At 33.3% G+C, this 18,158-nt stretch overlaps 1 protein-coding gene across 2 annotated transcripts in view; it reads right to left on the reverse strand.

Annotated features, from left to right (window-relative positions):
• Positions 1-9,502: 9,502 nt before the first annotated feature.
• The window catches only part of LOC140445683 (uncharacterized), a 44,272-nt gene continuing 35,616 nt past the window's right edge, over positions 9,503-18,158 (reverse strand). For both annotated transcript variants that reach the window (XM_072537930.1, XM_072537929.1), the window contains exon 3: positions 9,503-10,589. In XM_072537930.1, the coding sequence (XP_072394031.1) occupies positions 9,526-10,589 (1,064 nt within the window). In that variant the 3' untranslated portion in view covers positions 9,503-9,525. The remainder of the gene's footprint in view (positions 10,590-18,158) is intronic.

The following is an 18,158-nucleotide window of genomic DNA, read 5'->3' on the forward strand; positions in this document are numbered from 1 at the left end:
ACTTCTGCACATATTTGATCGTTTCTTTAGTTACATCCACTGTTTCTTTTACACATTTAAATCGAATTGGCCGGCAAAACTTTGACGAAGGTGTTGGATTTTGCCATACAATTTTACTACCGTTTTTTCCACAAACAATGCGCAAAGGTACAAAGGAACTCATAAAAATGTTGGCATCTGAATCGGTATCATTATTGAAACTTTGTTTAAATTTGGATTGTTGGGCACCGTCACAACCCCATTTGCAAATTATCATTAACGACATTCTCTCTTGCTCGTTAAGTCGAATTAGCACATCTTCTAGGTTTTTTGATAATCGTATCACAGTTAGATCCATTAGGCACTGTAGGTTACTCTCTGCGCAGGTAGATGTAATTTTTAGGGCTTTCAAAACAAAATCATAGCAAGGGAAATGTTTTGGATTTGTTGCTGTTATTATCTCATACTGCCGTCTCGAGGTGTAGAGTTGTGCTGTAGAGGTAGCGTCTTTTATCGGAACGACCACATCGAGCGTCATAGGCGGGAGATGGTTCTTGATAACTGGTCCTCATAGGAAAACTAACTCTCACTTATGGCTCTACGTGCCACACTCCGGGCAACTGAAATGATCTGCAGGCTAAACTATGTGAGGGTAGCTAGATATGGCGAAAATTCCACCGAACGATTGCCGGCATAAGCAATCATCCACTTATTGACCAACGGCTTCGGGCGGACGAGTAAGCAAGCGGCAGGGCACTTACTTGTCCTGGGGTTCAGAAATTGACCCCTAAGGCGGAGAAGTTACAAATAAGTAACCAACGGCATAAGGATGTGGAAAGCCACGGGATGACTACCACATTAAAGATCCTTAAGGATATCCCTAGGACAATCATCATGGCAATGATCGCAATGGTAACAAAATTAGTAGATATTACTGATCACGGAAATCGGAAGCCGAGATCCGGCAGAAGAGGAACAAACCTAAAAGATCACAGGGCCTCTCAGGTCGTCAGCAAGCAAAATCCCAGTGATGCATTGAGAAAAACCTCTACAAGACCAGCCATCCAACTAAATACACGGAAAAAAAAATAAGCAGTTGAAACGTACGGAGTTTGTACCAACAAGGAAAAGCCCATATTCTAACAAAAGAAATGAGACGCTTAAAGATAGATATCCTTGGATGTAGTGAAGTCCGATGGCCTAACAGCGGCAGAAGTGTCATAGACAACTACGTGTTTTACTATTCCGGAGATAACAACACACAAAACCGCAATGGAGTAGCAATAGTCATCAGCAAAGAAATCGAAAGATGAGTCAAAGGGTTCATACCGATAACGGATATAATGGCACTATTGAAATTAAACGCTATACCGTGCAATATAAACATGATTGCAGTGTATGCACCAACATCTGATAGCACAGAGGAAGAAGTAAACAGCTTCTACAATGACTTAAACAAAACATTCAATGAAACTAAAAAAGAAGAAGTAAATTTGATTTAAGGTGACTTTAACTCGAAGGTAGGGAAAAGAAGAGATGGAGAAGTAGTAGGAGAACACGGACTGGGAATACGTAATGAAAGAGGTAAAAGACTAGTTGAGTTTTGCAAAGATAACGAACACATTATCAAAAATACGTGGTATAAGCTCCCAAATAAAAGAATATATACATTGAAAGCGCCTAGAGATGATGGTTCAATTATAATAAGAAACCAAATAGATTACATAATAAATCAAAGATTCCAAAATGCCATAATATCGGCTAAAGCGTACCCAGGAGCAGATATAACAAGTGACCACAATCTAGTTCGAGCAAACATGAAATTCAAGTTAAAAAAGGTAAAAATAACTGCCAAAACACCGCGAATCAATCTGAGAAAACTCAACAAATCAAAGAACAAGTGCACAAAGAAGTTCAGGATGTAGAAAGGCAAAAGCAATTGACAACAACAGATAAATGGAGGAAAGTAGAGGAGATCTTGAGAAATATCAAAAAACAAAAACTTCGAGAAGACACATCATCTAAAATAAACAATGGATCACACAAGAGATAAAAGAACTGTTGACGGAAAGAAGGGCACACAAGAATAAAAACGAACAACAGTACAAAAAAATTAATAAAATAATCAAACAGAAAATCAAAGAAGCTAAGGAACTGTGGCTATCAGAAAAGTGTGAAGAAATAGAAAGGTTAGAGAAACAACATGACAGTTTTAACATACACCAGAAAATCAAAGAGACAGCTGGCATGTACAAGAAGAAGGGCATCGGAAATATCATGGATAAAAATAACAAGATAATAACGGAATGTACAGATGAAATAAACAGATGGGAAGAATAGATAAAAAAGCTATTCGAAGACGACGAGAAAATTGAGGTCATTGGACCAAGAGGAAGAAATGGGCCACCAATCACCAAAGACGAAATTGAGAAAGCGCTAAAACGTATAAAAAATGAGAAGGCCATGGGACCAGATGAAATACCTACAGAAATCTTAAGAATATTAACAAAAAATCATATGGGCACACTAATAGAATTATTTAATGACATTTATTATACGGGAGAGATTCCGAAAGAATGGTTAATATCAATATTTATTCCAATACCCAAAAAATCAAATGCAATATGTGAAGTGTGAAGAGCACAGGAGAATTAGTTTGATGAACCATATTCTAAAAGGGTTCTTACGAGTGATACACAAACGTATCTATAAAAAGCTAGATGATAGAATAGCTGAAAACCAATTGGGATTCAGAAAAGGCTTTGGCACCAGAGAAGCATTATTTACTGTACAAACACTAATCGAACGATGTCGAGATGTCCATTGCAACATATTCATATGTCTAGTAGACTTTGAAAAAGCTTTCGACAAAGAACAACACCGAAGAATGGCAAAAATACTACAGAACACAGAATTAGATGACGAAGACGTGATAATCATTGCCAATCTATACCGATATCAGAAAGTAATAATACGAATAGACCAACAAAAATCGAAAGAAATACCTATAAATCGTGGAGTAAGACAAGGATGTGTGCTTTCTCCTTTACTTTTTAATATGTATTCAGAAGAATTGTTTAAAGAGGCATTAAAAGACGTAAATGGAGGCATATTTATTAACGGAGCACTTCTGAATAATCTTAAATAGGCAGATGACACAATAGTACTTGCGGACAGCAGAGAAGGACTACAGATCTTGGTTAATCGCATTACCCAATACTGCGAAAGGTATGGAATGGCACTGAATATAAATAAAACAAACATCATGGTGATAAGCCAGAACGGGATTGAGGAAGACAGTGTTTATGCTAAAGGAAAGCTTTTGGACAGGGTGCACAGATATCAGTACTTAGGTTGCGAAATAAATGAAGAATAGGATAGAAGTACGGAAATAAAACGGCGTATTGAGATAGCTAAAAGTGCTCTTAATAAGATGAAAGCAATATTATGCAATGGAAAACTCAACATCGAAATTAGAATTAGATTATTGAGATGCTACGTGTTCTCTGTCCTGTTGTATGGTGTTGAGGCCTGGACAATTACAGAGGCGATGGAGAAAAAACTCATTAACTTTGAAATGTGGTGTTATCGAAGAATATGGAAAATATCTTGGACACAACACATCACAAATGCGGAAACGCTACGAAGAATGATAAAAGATAAAAAAATACTCAACACTATAAAGAAGAGAAAAATGAGCTACTTTGGTCACATACTAAGAAACGAAAAACACGAATTGATGCGGCTGGTCATACAAGGGAAGGTGGAAGGCAAAAGAGGACCGGGGAGAAGACGCACGTCCTGGCTGAAAAATCTGAGACAATGGAGTGGGAAAACGTCAATAGAACTTTTCAGAACGGCTGCAGATAGAGTCAAATGCGCAATGATGATCGCCAATGTCCTTAGGGATGGGGCACGTTAAGAAGAAGAAGACGTCTCGATAGATCAGCGTCAACTAACATCTTGAGTGCTTGCTGAGGCGTCAATGGAGGTAGCTAATCCTTATCGCAAACTTTACTGTAGGCTTTTCTATATTTACTGGCCCGTGTTGGTGAGTTAGTAATATCGTTAAGCAATTTTGAGGCAGTCTTATGTCCTGTTGTCTACAACACAGATTTAGCAGCGTAGATAATAACTTCATTACCTATGGAGGCCCTTATTTCTTCCGTTTTCTCCTTCGTTTACTACGCTCACTTAATTCTCCAAAAGACTTGGGTGGTCAACATTGAGTGAAAGCTGTTTCAATGGGAATCTCGAATGTTTCCTCTAACCACGATTGGTTTTTTTTTCAGGAAAACATCTAGGTGTTTATTTGCTTTTGCCCATCGTTGCTTAATTTGTGATTTTATATTAGAATATCTTTATTTAAAGACATCGTTAGCCTCTCGGTTGTGCCCATAACGCATTAGGAGAAAATTCTCATAATAGTCAAGTTTTTCATTTAATGTTGGTAAAATTTGACTTTGTAGTTGGTCAATTATGTATTGACGAGTTAACATTTTAGTACCCGATGCAGTAGGTAGACCTGAAACAAATAATGCAAACTCAATATTTTGCTATATTTGACATAGAGCATTTCAAAGAGGCTTAGCTCAAAAAAGTGCAAATTTGTGCGGCTGTTTTTTTATAGAATTACTTAGTTACATGTCAAGTATATATAATAACAAAAATTATGATAGGGACGGAATAAGAAGTAATTTAAAACAGTTACTGAATATAAATTAATGTAAAAAAATACATTACGAACAGGGTGATGGTTGTCGTGTTCAAAATTAATGATAGATAATGTGAACTGAGTTATTTTGTTTTCAAAAACAATAGTTCTTACCTGTATTGTCGCAATCCATTACAATTAAATCGAAACAATTAGCTTGAAATGAATAATACACTTAACCTTCGGCCAGGCGCGCCCTAAAAAATTACATCATCAGGCGCGCCGCAGCAATTTGCTACCATGTAGTTTCTTATTGTTTTTGACACTTTTAATTATTGATTAACTGTATCGTTATTTATTTAGTCAAAAAATAAGAACGCTTTATTAATTTAACTAATTTTAATAAATTGTAACAGAAAAAAACTTTTAATTTATTTGATCATTACAAATAATACATACAATATTAGATTTAGAATGTCTTTTACAAGTGAATGCACTACATTGCGTACATTTCATAGAGGTATATGACTTGATTTTTTTACTGTAACAATTGCAGCATCTACCACGTTCAGCAGGATTTTCGTCTTCTTGATGCGGTACTGGTTGCTTCGGAAACATCCTGGACAGGAACTCTGTTATATCACGTGGAAGTGTTTTAATTTGTGATCGTGTATAAAGGTGTTCTTTTATCAAGTTCATTGCAAGGTTTTTGAGAAAATGTCTCCTTTTGAGTGATTTTCCAGAATTTGCAGCGGAATGTAAAACAAAAGCATTTATGCCTCCAATAATAATTAAATTATAGAATATAACACACGGCCATCTTTTAGTAATTCGTGAAACACTGTATGATGAACATAATTTATCTACAGTATTAACTCCTCCTTTTGTTTTATTGTAATCTGAAATCAACTGTGGTTTCTTAGTATCCATGTCAACTGTACTTTCGTTGTGCATAGACGATAATAATATGACTGACTTACTTTTACGCGGCACGTAAGAGGTAATCATATAATCTTTTTGAAATCCAAATATGCTAGATTGAACTGCCCTTGATTTATGTGGAAGAAATTCTTGAGGAATTTCTCTTTTGTTTTTCTTCAGCGTCCCAAGCAGAGTAACTTTCTTCTGCAGCAAATATTTAGTTAACGGAATACTAGTACAAAAATTATCTGTTATGTTTCTTCCTGTCATTTCTACGGATTCTATTTTTACAACGTCAAAGGCCGAATTTGATACGTCGTATGGGCCACTTGACTGTTTACCGCAATATAGGTCTAAATTGGCGGTATAAAATGTTTGAGCATCACATAACGCGTACATTTTTATCCCGTACCTAGCAGGTTTATTGGGTATATATTGTATCCAGCTACACCTACCTTTAAAGGAATGGAGCATTTCATCAATTGTTGTATACTCTGACAAATTGTATGAGTTTTGACAATTTTTTATAAATCGGCCAAAAAACGATCTAATCGCCGACAGCTTGTCTATTTTACATCTATCACTCCTTGTATGTTTATCATCAAATCTCAATGAACATGCAATAAATAGGAAACGTTTGTAGCTCATTACTGCTCGAACAATATCAATTCCTGTGCCATCTTTTTCCCAAAGTTCCATCACATTTGTGTGATTGCCGTGCTTTATGCCAATCAAATAGAGGAGTCCAAAAAAGGCCAATAACTCACTCCTGTCCACTTTCCTGCAATCTCTATCTGTCAAATATTGCGTTTTATCTCTATGTTCATTTATATATAAATTGGTAAAAATTAGAATTTCATCAACCATATCAATAATAGTAAAAAACGCATCAATTTCTGTTTTTATTTTACGTGCAGTTCCTTTTAATCCCGGTGGTACTCTCATTATATTTTGTTGCTTTGTCTTAGATGTGACAAAAGAAGTTTTATACCACTTATTTGTTTTATCCTTGCCAATGAATGTATCTTTAACGTTTTCGTAAAACACTTCCTCCTCATCTGACATATCTTGCTCTGAACATGTATCGTCGTGGTTCTCCTCAATTTGTTGTTCATCCAAATCACTATCACTTTCCAATATTTCATCTGTTTTATCTTCAATATATCTGTCATATTATTTAGAATTTCCTCTAATTATGCTTGGGTTAACACTTCCTTTGGATTATTACGAGACATGGCGTAATCTAAAATTATAAAATATGTTATAGTATAGAATTCTACAATAATCTAATATGTTTCATATATATTATTAATTCTTATAAATAATTATATTATTAACAATTTTACTTACCAATAAAATTTCAATTTCTCGAAAAAGATATATAATATATTAGTTATTTCAAAAAAAAAATTGAGCGAATTTCACTACCAGGCGCCTTGCAGCAATTGTCTGCCTCGATGTACTATTCACAATAAAGTACGATAACTAACTAATTGGATTTTGATTTCACAAGACGATGATAGGTACCGACTAAGGATTAACCAAGAAGGGAATTTTAAAAATATCACGTACATAGCGTATCCCGTTAACACTTTACCTGGAAATATTGAGTTTACGCAGCAAATTACTGCGGCGCGCCCGGCTGAAGGTTGCTAGTTATAAGTTTAGGAGAGTGTCGAAAACTAACACGTACATATTCGTTCACTGTCGAATTCGAATGACCGGAGGCCAACTGCCAACTCTTCGGTCGCTGGTAGTGGGGATACTATATTGTAGCTGGAACTGTTGACTCACCGGAGCGGTTGATAGCTTACCGTTATTTCGACTTTTTAAAAATGACTTTTGGCCGCCTAAATATCTAAAATCTATGTATGTGCGACGCGTGACTTTTCAAAAGAGTTACTAAAACCAAATGTAAAAATTTTTATTTAAAAAAATTTTTTTTAACCTCCCAAATGATCTGGTTTTCATTTTATTATTTGTTAAATAATAATGTGTCTAAATATTCTAGTTTTATATAAAAAATATCTATTAGTATAATCAGGTTCTCATTTTATTATTTGGTAAATATTAATACCAGTATCTATTTCAGGTGTTTATTTATGTTTACACTGGATCTGTTCTCATTTTATCATTTGGTAAATAACAATGTATCTAAATATTCTAGTTTTTAATTGTCGAGTTTTTTTTGGTTCCGCTATTAAAAATTTCTATCAGTAAAATCAGGTTCTCATTTTATTATTTGGTTAATATTAATAGCTGTATCTATTACAGGTGTTTATTTATGTTTCAACTGGATCTGGTTCTCATTTTATCATTTGGTAAATAATAATGTGTCTAAATATTCTAGTTTTTAGTCCAGTTTTTTTTTGGTTCCGGCATTAAAAATTTCTATTAGTAAAATCAGGTTCTCATTTTATTAAGTATTTCGCAAATATTAATACCTGTATCTATTACAGGTGTTTAGTTATGTTTAAACTGGATCTGGTTCTCATTTAAACATTTGGTAAATAATAATGTGTCTAAATATTCTAGTTGCATATCTTCTCACCTTTTTTCATTTTGACATGGACTTTTCAGAGCAGCCTCGCGTCTAGGGTGATGCCCAAATATTTTGCTGACGTTGCACAAAGAACTTGACTATCATTTATTCTAACTGGGAAATTTTCTATTTTTTTATTTATAAAGTTAATGTGTGCAGATTTAGTAGCTTTTAATTTTATTCGCCATTTTCTGGTCCAGGTATGTATTGTATTTACTGATAGTTGCAACTTATCAGTCGTTTCTTTATTAGTGTCTCCTATCGCTAGTATGACTGTATATTGTTTTGTTCTAGCTCTGGAATGTCACACGTATATATAATAGGTACATGACCAGACCTTATACACTCTATTGTGACACGCCAGCTTACTACAGCGACAGCAACTCCCTTAAATCGGTGTACACTTCTTATTGTTTAATTCTGAAATATCTATTCGCAATTTATGATTCTAAGATTTGTGAATACTGTTTAGGCATGAACGTTCTTAGTTTATAGTTTAAACCCTCATGCCAAACGCATGTGCCACGTTCAAGCAAATTGTAGAGCAGACTTTATTTTCTTCTAATGCTTTTTTTAGTATATAATATAGTAGAATAGTAATGGTCAAGATTTTCTCAGATATTAAACTATACTCCTTAATGTATTTCCATTATTATCAAGAGGAAGAGCATTGTAATCGTAGGTTTATGTTTAGCTATCACTTGCCAAAAGTGAATATATTTTTTTAGTTTTTTATTTCATTGTCCCTTCTTTCAATTTTTTGATAGCGCTATAATATTCATCTTCTGTTTTGATGGTTTCTGTTCTATTTTAACATATTTATACTTACATATCGGGTATCGATTCTTAGTGTTCGTTTCAAAGCCAAAAGTGTCATTTACTCCCGTCCGATTCCCCACAACTCCCCAAGTTGTATAAAGTTTTATAAAGGATAAGTTACTAACCCATTGCTCCAACTCCCAACATGTAGGACTAGAATTTATTTGGGATTTATTTCCTCAGCCGGTATGTTCCAGTTTTAAAGCATCAGAAATTCTATTTTACTATTTTCAGTTTCATACTCAAGCCATTCTGTAAATGAATGATGATTTTTACTCTTAAAATTTGCTATAATATCAAATAACACCTCTAACATATAAAATCATCTCCTGATTTTATTAAACGTTAACTGAACACTGAAGTCTGAGCGCACCACTTACTGCATCTAGGATTGTCAAAAATGCAGGCATGCGCGAGTTTCCCTTAACGATTTCGGCGCCTAGAATTTTCGATAGTCCAATGTTAGGTTTTTAGTTTAATAATACACAAGAAGTAGGTACAAATTTTTTCAGCTGTTTATATGCGGTAAAAAGGACGACCATTGGACGACAAGGAATGTGTTTATCAGGTTATAATAACTTAACAAATGTCTTTTATTAACTTTATTATATCAAGTACAATAGCAGTATAGTTTTAACTCATAATCTGAAATACAAGCACTTTGTTGGCCATATAAATTTAACCTGCTAATTGAACCAACAATACTGTAACTTTTAAATTCTGACATATATCTCACGGTTGCTTCAAACGAACCATTTCCAGGAATTGTTGTAAAGCTTAACATATAATCTAATACCTGATAATCTCCTGTTATTTCTTTATTATGTTCCATTAGTCTTGCACTTGATATGTTATCTAAATTTAAATGTGCACATTGAGAATAAGCTGACAGTTGCTTGTTAATATAACTAACAGAAAAATCAGCTACGGCTTTAATATTTTTATCATTTATATCAATTTCTTTACTTTTTTGACACGTGCACCAGTGACTTACAATGCCTACATCTTCGCAAGTTCTATGTTTACTAATTTTTCTTAGTAAACTTACACCTCTAGACTTATCTGAACTGCCAGTTTTAGTATCGCTATTTTCTATATTCAATAAATGAACAAAAGTCTCGTATAAATCAAAAGGTGTTGTTAAACGTAAAGAATTTTGTTGTAAATTCCTATATTGCTGCTGGTACCTTTGTTTGTACCATTCTGGAAGGTACACATATAGTAACGGTAACCTTTCTTCCATCATTCCTTGGTATGTACTTCTTATTTTACCGGTTCGTATTCCATGATCGCTCATGACGAATAGGATTGTTTTATTGAGATAACCATGCTCCTTAAAATATTTAATCATAGAGTAGTAATGGTCATCACCTATTCTAGGTAAATTTAGATCATCATGAGATATACTGTTCTGCCAGAAGAAACCGAAATACTTTGATGAGTTATCTTCCATCGTTCGAACGAAATGGGTCAAGTAGTCCAAATGAACTTTATATACCCACCTTGCTCCTTGACAAATTTCAACTGTCCCCAACGGAGTATTTCCCATTAATCTTATAGCCTCAAAGTCAAAATAGTTAAAACCATAGTCTGTTGGTTGTTTTTTAAAACCGTTTTTTAAATGATTAAATATGCCCATCCAAGATGAGTCCTCGTCGAAAGCTGTTACGTATCCTAAAATAATATATACCAACATTAATGGATTAACGGAAGGACAAAGACACATTATCTGTACATAATACACAATATACAGTGTGTAAAAGCCAAATGAAATAAATTCATTAATTAGGTTACTGTACATATTTATAAAAAATCCCGAAACACGTCAAATTTAAATTATAACTTGACATTCTTTAACGTGAAAATGCAACCTATAACTTCAACCCCCTTAGAATGACAGGTACAACCCCCAATTTTTAAAATAGGAAGTATAGGCTTGTGATATATCGTTTGAAAGGTCTTTTCATTCTCCATTCAAAAATGTTGCCGCTTTCAAGTTTATTAAGATAAAATAAATTAAAATCATGTGGTTACCGAAATTCGCTAAAATATACTCAAAACTTATTTCCCGTTTAGGTCTTGATAATGAGAAAGTGAACAAAAACCATAGCAATGTGGTTTTTAGATGGTAACCATTAAAAAACTTTAAAGAATTTCCGTGGCACCGTTATTTTAACACGCATTAGTAAATTGTTTTATTTAAGTTGTCAGTATTTTAATTTAAGTAAAAAGTTCGTTCAATTCAATTCTGAAAAATGGTTAGATTAACGAAAATGCATAAAATAACAGTTTTACAAATGATTGGTTACGGAGATAACACCCGAACACAACAGGAAGTAACTCGCCTATTTCATGAGAAATTTCCTAATTTACCGCCTATATCCCATGGAACAATAAGTAAAATAGAGAAGAAGTTTCGCGAGTTTGGTCATGTAAGGCAGATAAAAAAAGCAGCTGCCAATGCACTGAGTGATGAACTCAAATTAGATGTGTTGCTTGAGTTTCAGGAAAATCCACATACATCGAGTAGACAGGCATCCACTACATTCAATGCTAGCCATACGTCGATAGTAAACATATTAAAAGAAAATAAATTGCATCCCTATAAGATGATACCTACTCAGGAGCTCACGGAAGACGATTTTGATAGAAGAACTTTTTTTTGTGAGCAAATGATGAACATGTTGGATAACAATATTATCCAATTAGAAGACGTTATGTTTTCTAATGAGTGTACTTTTTCACTTAACGGTCATTCTAATCTGCAAAATTGCCGCTACTGGGCCACGGAAAATCCTCACTGGATGAGAGAAGAACACACTCAATACCCTCAAAAGGTTAATGTTTGGGCAGGGATTGTAAGAAACAATATCATTGGTCCCTTTTTCATTGAGGGCAACTTGAATGGCAACAATTATTTGGCACTACTTCAAAATGATGTCATTCCAACGTTGGCAAATTTATATCCTGATCCAGGAAACCCTCAAGTTCCAGCGAATACGATATGGTTTCAGCAGGATGGAGCACCACCACATTACCAACTTAATGTCCGGCAGTACCTCGATACATTTCCCAATCGGTGGATAGGGAGGCGATTGAATGGCCAGCGCGATCACCTGATCTTACATTATTAGATTTCTTTTTATAGGGATATGTGAAGAGCCATGTGTACAAAACTAAACCTTTTGATTTAAATGACTTAAAAAAACGAATAACGCTTGCGATTAGGTCGATCACGCCTGTTATGTTAAATAATGTTAGAAGAGAGTTTTATTTGAGATTAGGATGTTTCCAAGACGTTCGCGGTGAACATTTTGAACATCTACTTCGTTAACATTCATAGTTCTTTTTCGTGTTCTACATTTTATTGCGTTTTGCATTAAATTTTAGTTTTTGATTGCATTGTACCGAATTTCGGTAACCACATGATTTAATTTATTTTACCTTAATTAATCTTAATAAACTTGAAAGCGACAACATTATTGAATGGAAAATGAAAAGACCTTTCAAACGATATATCACAAGCCTATAATTCCTATTTTAAAAATTGGGGGTTGTACCTGTCATTCTAAGGGGGTTGAAGGTGGGGGTTGCATTTTCACGTTAAAGAATGTCAAGTTATAATTTAAATTTGACGTGTTTCGGGATTTTTTATAAATATGTACAGTTACCTAAATAATGAATTTATTCCATTTGGCTTTTACACACTGTATAAACACACAATACATAAATACACAACCAATTAACACACAATAAATCAGAATTTAATATCTATTACAAGGAAAAACATTTAAAAATATGCCTGCTAGATCGAGACCTAGTGAGCTGACTGTCAATTTTGATCAAGCGTCAAACTAATATACAGGTGTACTAACTTCCTAAATTTAATTTTAATTTTTAAAACTTTTTTGAAAACGATTTACGGAATGGAAGTCGAAACGTTGAAAACAAATATATTTTTTTAACTTCCCATTTATTTAAGTAAATTGTGTAATTATTTCACAAGTACCATTCAAGAAGTTGTCCCATGACAATTTCCTATTTATTTAATGAATTGAGAATGTATTAATAACATCAGATACGTGGATGAAACGGTGGTATTCGCTGACAGTTATAAAGCCCTCCAGAAGTTAATGAATAGAATCACAGAAGTGAGTCAGAGATATAGACTTTCACGTAACATTAAGAAAACAAAATGTATGATGATTTCTAAGAAGGAACAGCAAACTGAAAGAATCAGTGTAAATGGTTAACCGATAGGAGTAGAAACATACACCTACCTTGGTACGAACGTCAATGAAAATTGGGACCATTCCTAGAAATAAAATGTAGGATAGAGAAAGCCCGATCTGCAATTTCAAAAAATGGCTAAGCTATTCAAATGCCGTAATTTATCAGTGCCCATAAAAATCAGGTTACTACGATGTAATGTTTTTTCTATACTGTAGTACGGAGTTGAGTCGTGAACTCTCATAGGCGCTACTTTCAAGAAAATTGAGGCTTTCAAAATGTGACTTTATCGTCGAATCCTAAAGGTATCCTATACCGACCACGTTACTAACCAGGGTCGTTTTATTAAAAATGCAGAAGGGAAAAGAGTTGTTAACCACAATAAAAACAGCCAAAATCGAATACCGGCACTGAAGAGAGAACTGAGAGGTGACAATCCGAAGACGGTAATAGCTAAATTGGCGAAAAAAAGACAAGGATATAAAGATGCAGCGGTCTATGCATCCGAAGTTAAAGAATTAGCAGAACAACTAAAAGTTGCATAAATCGCGGAATATGTGCCATTGGAACTAGCGAAAAAATATACAAAGGCAAATGTAGTTGCAAAAATGAAAGGCAACATCAACACAGATCACATCATGAGGAATAGCGAAAGATATGGGATGCTGCAATTAATTCTACAAGGAAAAGTAGAAGGAAAACGAGGACCAAATCTAACGTGTTCAACACAACAACCACAAATCTTTTTAGAGCAGCAGTTTGTAAAATGCAGATTGTACAGAGCGACATATATTCTATCAACCAGCGAGGACCATATAATTTTCCTAACTGAAAAAGACGAGATAATATGCGTAGAGAGCGTCAAAATATGATTGTCCTACTGAGAACCAGATAATGGTGTTTGGTAGAAAACAACCCTTTGATGGCAATTTTAAGCGAGCGGAGATTTTTTACGATCTGTTTATGGCTTCGTATTTCTTTAAATTCAAAGCAATAACATGTTTCATGACCGGCTAAAAACCCTTTTGGTGAGAAAAACACAATAAAATAATGCAGCTGTATTCGCTCCGTGCGTGACCATGGTAGGGGTACTTTGCAACGATGCCAGCGTGCGTAGCGGCGAAATATGACAAAATTGGCCCTTCCTTTTTACGCATAAATTTTATCAAAAATGTGTGCAAATACATATTGCGTATTTAATTGTGCTAATAATAGCAAAAATAGTAAGTGTAGTTTTTATAGGTTCTCAAAGATTACATATAAATTAGAGAAAAGAAAAAGATGGATCCGTGCTATTATTATGAAAAAGTAAATATCACATAACTTTATTTTTATGCAATTGAAATAGAAAAAAACTTAAATAATTTACCTTAAATGATATTTTATAAGGCTTCAAGCTAACTGCAGAGTGCCTGATGACTTTAGCTTTTATATTATAACTTTTACTATTACTGTTTTTAAATACCTATATGCTCTTTCACGTGAAAAACTTGATTTGCCAGTACTAGATTTTTCCCTTTCTTTTCAGTTTGTGGTTGAAAAGATATATTATGATGAATTTTGAGAAACCCAGTTTTTAATACTACATTTATTTTGTACATAAATTAAAATATAATTAAAAAGTTAATTATTAATAATTGTCAATTCGCATGTATTTAACAATGTCAAACATATGTCATATGTTTAACCTGAAAATTGGTAGGTCCACAACCTTATAATATATAATGGCTTGATACAATCACAATTAGATTATGGCGCTAGTATAATTAATAACTTCTCTCGAACAAAATTTTATGAAATTAAACCGAATACAATTCCAAGCTTTGAGAACAACACATGGGATGATGAAATCTACTCCCACTAATGTCATTTTAGCAGAAAGTGCAACTATCGATCTACACCATAGATTTAAATGGATTGCCACGAAATACATAGCAAAGATGAGCACAACTCCAAATCACTCATTATTAAAAAATATGCTTCTAGACTCTAGAAAAAAATCCAACATACTTGATTGACGCTCTAACAGAAGTTAAAAAGTTTTTACCATCAATGAACACAAGTGACATACCAGCCTGCTACTCAAATGAATATGATATCTACACTTATAATGTACCAATTATAAAAACATTATTAAAAAAAAATAGTTCCCATAACCTTTGGGAATATTACAATTTTGTAAATTCGTATTACTATAATTACATACAAATATTTACAGATGCTTCAAAAAAACAAAAAAATCAAAACCTTGAGGAAGCCAAAACGGGCATAGGAATGCACATACCTAGTATAAATTATTCCTTTTCTGAAAAAATTCCCTCACTTATTAATATCTGTACAGCAGAAATAATAGCTATCCAAAAGGGTCTAATGATTTGTGAGGAAAAAAGTTTTGATAAAGCTATAATATTTACGGACTCAAAGAGCGCTATAGACAACATTAATAACAATATGATAACTGCACCAAAAGATTACAGAGTCTTGCAAGTTAAAAATAAAATATACTATTTAAATAAATATGGGAAAGATATTAGATTATGTTGGATTCCTGGACATAATGATATCAAGGGAAATGAAATAGCTGACAAACTGGCAAAGATTGGGGCTGAATTAAATATTCCTGCTAAAATTCGATTAAGTAACTTGGATATCATGCCATTATTAAAAAATAAAATATGTTCTATGCATCAAAATAATTGGTTAAATTCTATTCAATATAAAGGCAAGTGGTATAACAACATACAAAATTTTTTTCCTAATAAACCATGGTTTGACACAATCCCATACATAGATAGGCGGCATATTACTACCATTATTAGAATGAGGAGTGGTCATTGCCTGACAGGAGTACATTTATATAAAATCAACATTCGCGATAACCCATACTGTGAATGTGGGCAAATGGATACACTAGAACACATATTTTGGGAATGCCCAATAAACAAAATTAAAGATTATGATGTCTATCAGGAGCTGATCAAAATTAATATTAAAACCCCAATTAACATACCAATGCTTCTATGCGAGATTAACCCTAAAATTATCAAAATTCTTATCAGATTCCTACAGATCAACCATATAAAATTATAACCTTAATAATAACCTATCCAATATTAACATTTAAACCAACTATAAGAAAATAGAAAACATAAATAAAATGTAGATATGTAGAAAAAATGTCTATATGTCAATGATAATTGATAATAGGGCATGAGATATATTCTCAGACTCACGACAGTGGCCCAAAAATTAACAAAACAAATGTACTGGTTGATTATTCAGAAGAATAAAAGCCAAAAAGAAGAAGAAGAAGAAGGTCCACAACTGTCAGATGAAGGCGGTAAGTGTCGCATCAGTCACGCACGGAGCGAATAAAGGTTCAAACTGTTTTTTCTACAGACAACATAAGTTTGTCCTAGATTTAATATCGCCTACGGTTGGTACCTCAAATATTATGTAAATAATATATACAAAAGGGTCTGATTTACGAGGTTATAAAAATTTACATTTAAGACAAAACTCGATTTTTTTGTGATAAAGTAAATATAGTACAAGGCTGGATAGTTTTTTGCCGATAAAGAAATATAAACAGAGCCGTGTTAATAAATAAATACGTTTTGTCGATAAAATACATATATTAGGGTCGTAACACTTTGATTACTTTAAATATATTTTTTAGCAGTATCGTATACTACTTACAGTCTGATTGAATTGTGGCCAAGTTGGTTTCATTTAAATCATTTTCTGATAGTTATCATTTTAAAGAGTTATTTTTGTTACCTGCTATCTAAACTTATTGAGATTAATTTAAGTTTATTTTAATCCACAAAATAATAAGTGATACAGATATGATCTATTATTCAATCTTACATTGTAACTAGCATTAAAGTGATTTTCATTCAGATATCAGTACCTGCTCGTGATACTTAAGATTAGTGAGTACGGAAACTAATATTAACTTTACGGAGAAAGGTTGTTCAAATGAAAATATACTAAATTAAACTTAAAATATCACTTGTAGGTTCGTTTTAGTTTGTATTTTTAGAATTTAGAATTAAATAGAGATTGAAAATATTGGAAGAAAAATTTTGGGAAAACATTTCACATAAGCCTTTGTATTAAACAGTTCAAGAGTGTTCAAATAAATTACATCCTAGTAAATTAAGGTTTTACGAATGTTGTTAAAAAATCAACACATTTTCTGGAGATTATATTGGATCAGTCCATCAACCTCTTGTGGCAGATAGGAAATAACGCCTGAAAAATATAAGCAACAACAATAGGAAAATGAAAAAGAAAATTAAACAGCAAATTATTATAAACTATAAAACTTCAGACAACAATTAGAAGATCTCGAACGAATTTAAAATTAAAGTCAAAAAATTTGCATAATGATTTTGAAAAGGACCAAACCAAAAACACTAAATGGATGACAGAAAATTTCTTAACTTATCTGATTTAATTTTTTGTATCATTTTTTTTGATTAATTTATGAATAAAAATGTCTTTGCTACAATCAGGCATTATGATTTATAATGGCATTAATAATAAGAGAAATTTAATGTAATAAGTTTATTCATTAATTTGAAAATTTTAGCTGTACTAATCGCTGCCTAAGTATAACAAGGATGTATGTAACAAAATTAAAAAATCAGCAATTTTAACATAACAAGGTTCTATGTATCATACGACACCTATAGAACTTTGTAAATCTAAAATCTATACATGCAATCCTCTAAAATTAATCGAAAATCATTGGTGTATGTTATGAAAATATGAAACGAGCGCAACATAGTCCTATGTTAAACATACGACTTTGTTTTTCGCAAAATTTTAGTGAACTTTCCAAACTCAGAATAACACGGTCTTATGTAGTAAGTAGAGGTTGGGCCGGTTGGGAGACCCCCTCCACTCCCACTCTGACGTCACAAGCCTCGTCCACTGCCGTCACAAGCCCCGCCCACTGACGTCACATGCCCCGTCCACCAAGATGGCGGCTGACAGCTGTATGAC

Source organism: Diabrotica undecimpunctata, chromosome 7 (assembly GCF_040954645.1).
Source record: "Diabrotica undecimpunctata isolate CICGRU chromosome 7, icDiaUnde3, whole genome shotgun sequence".
Taxonomy (NCBI): Eukaryota; Metazoa; Arthropoda; class Insecta; order Coleoptera; family Chrysomelidae; genus Diabrotica; species Diabrotica undecimpunctata.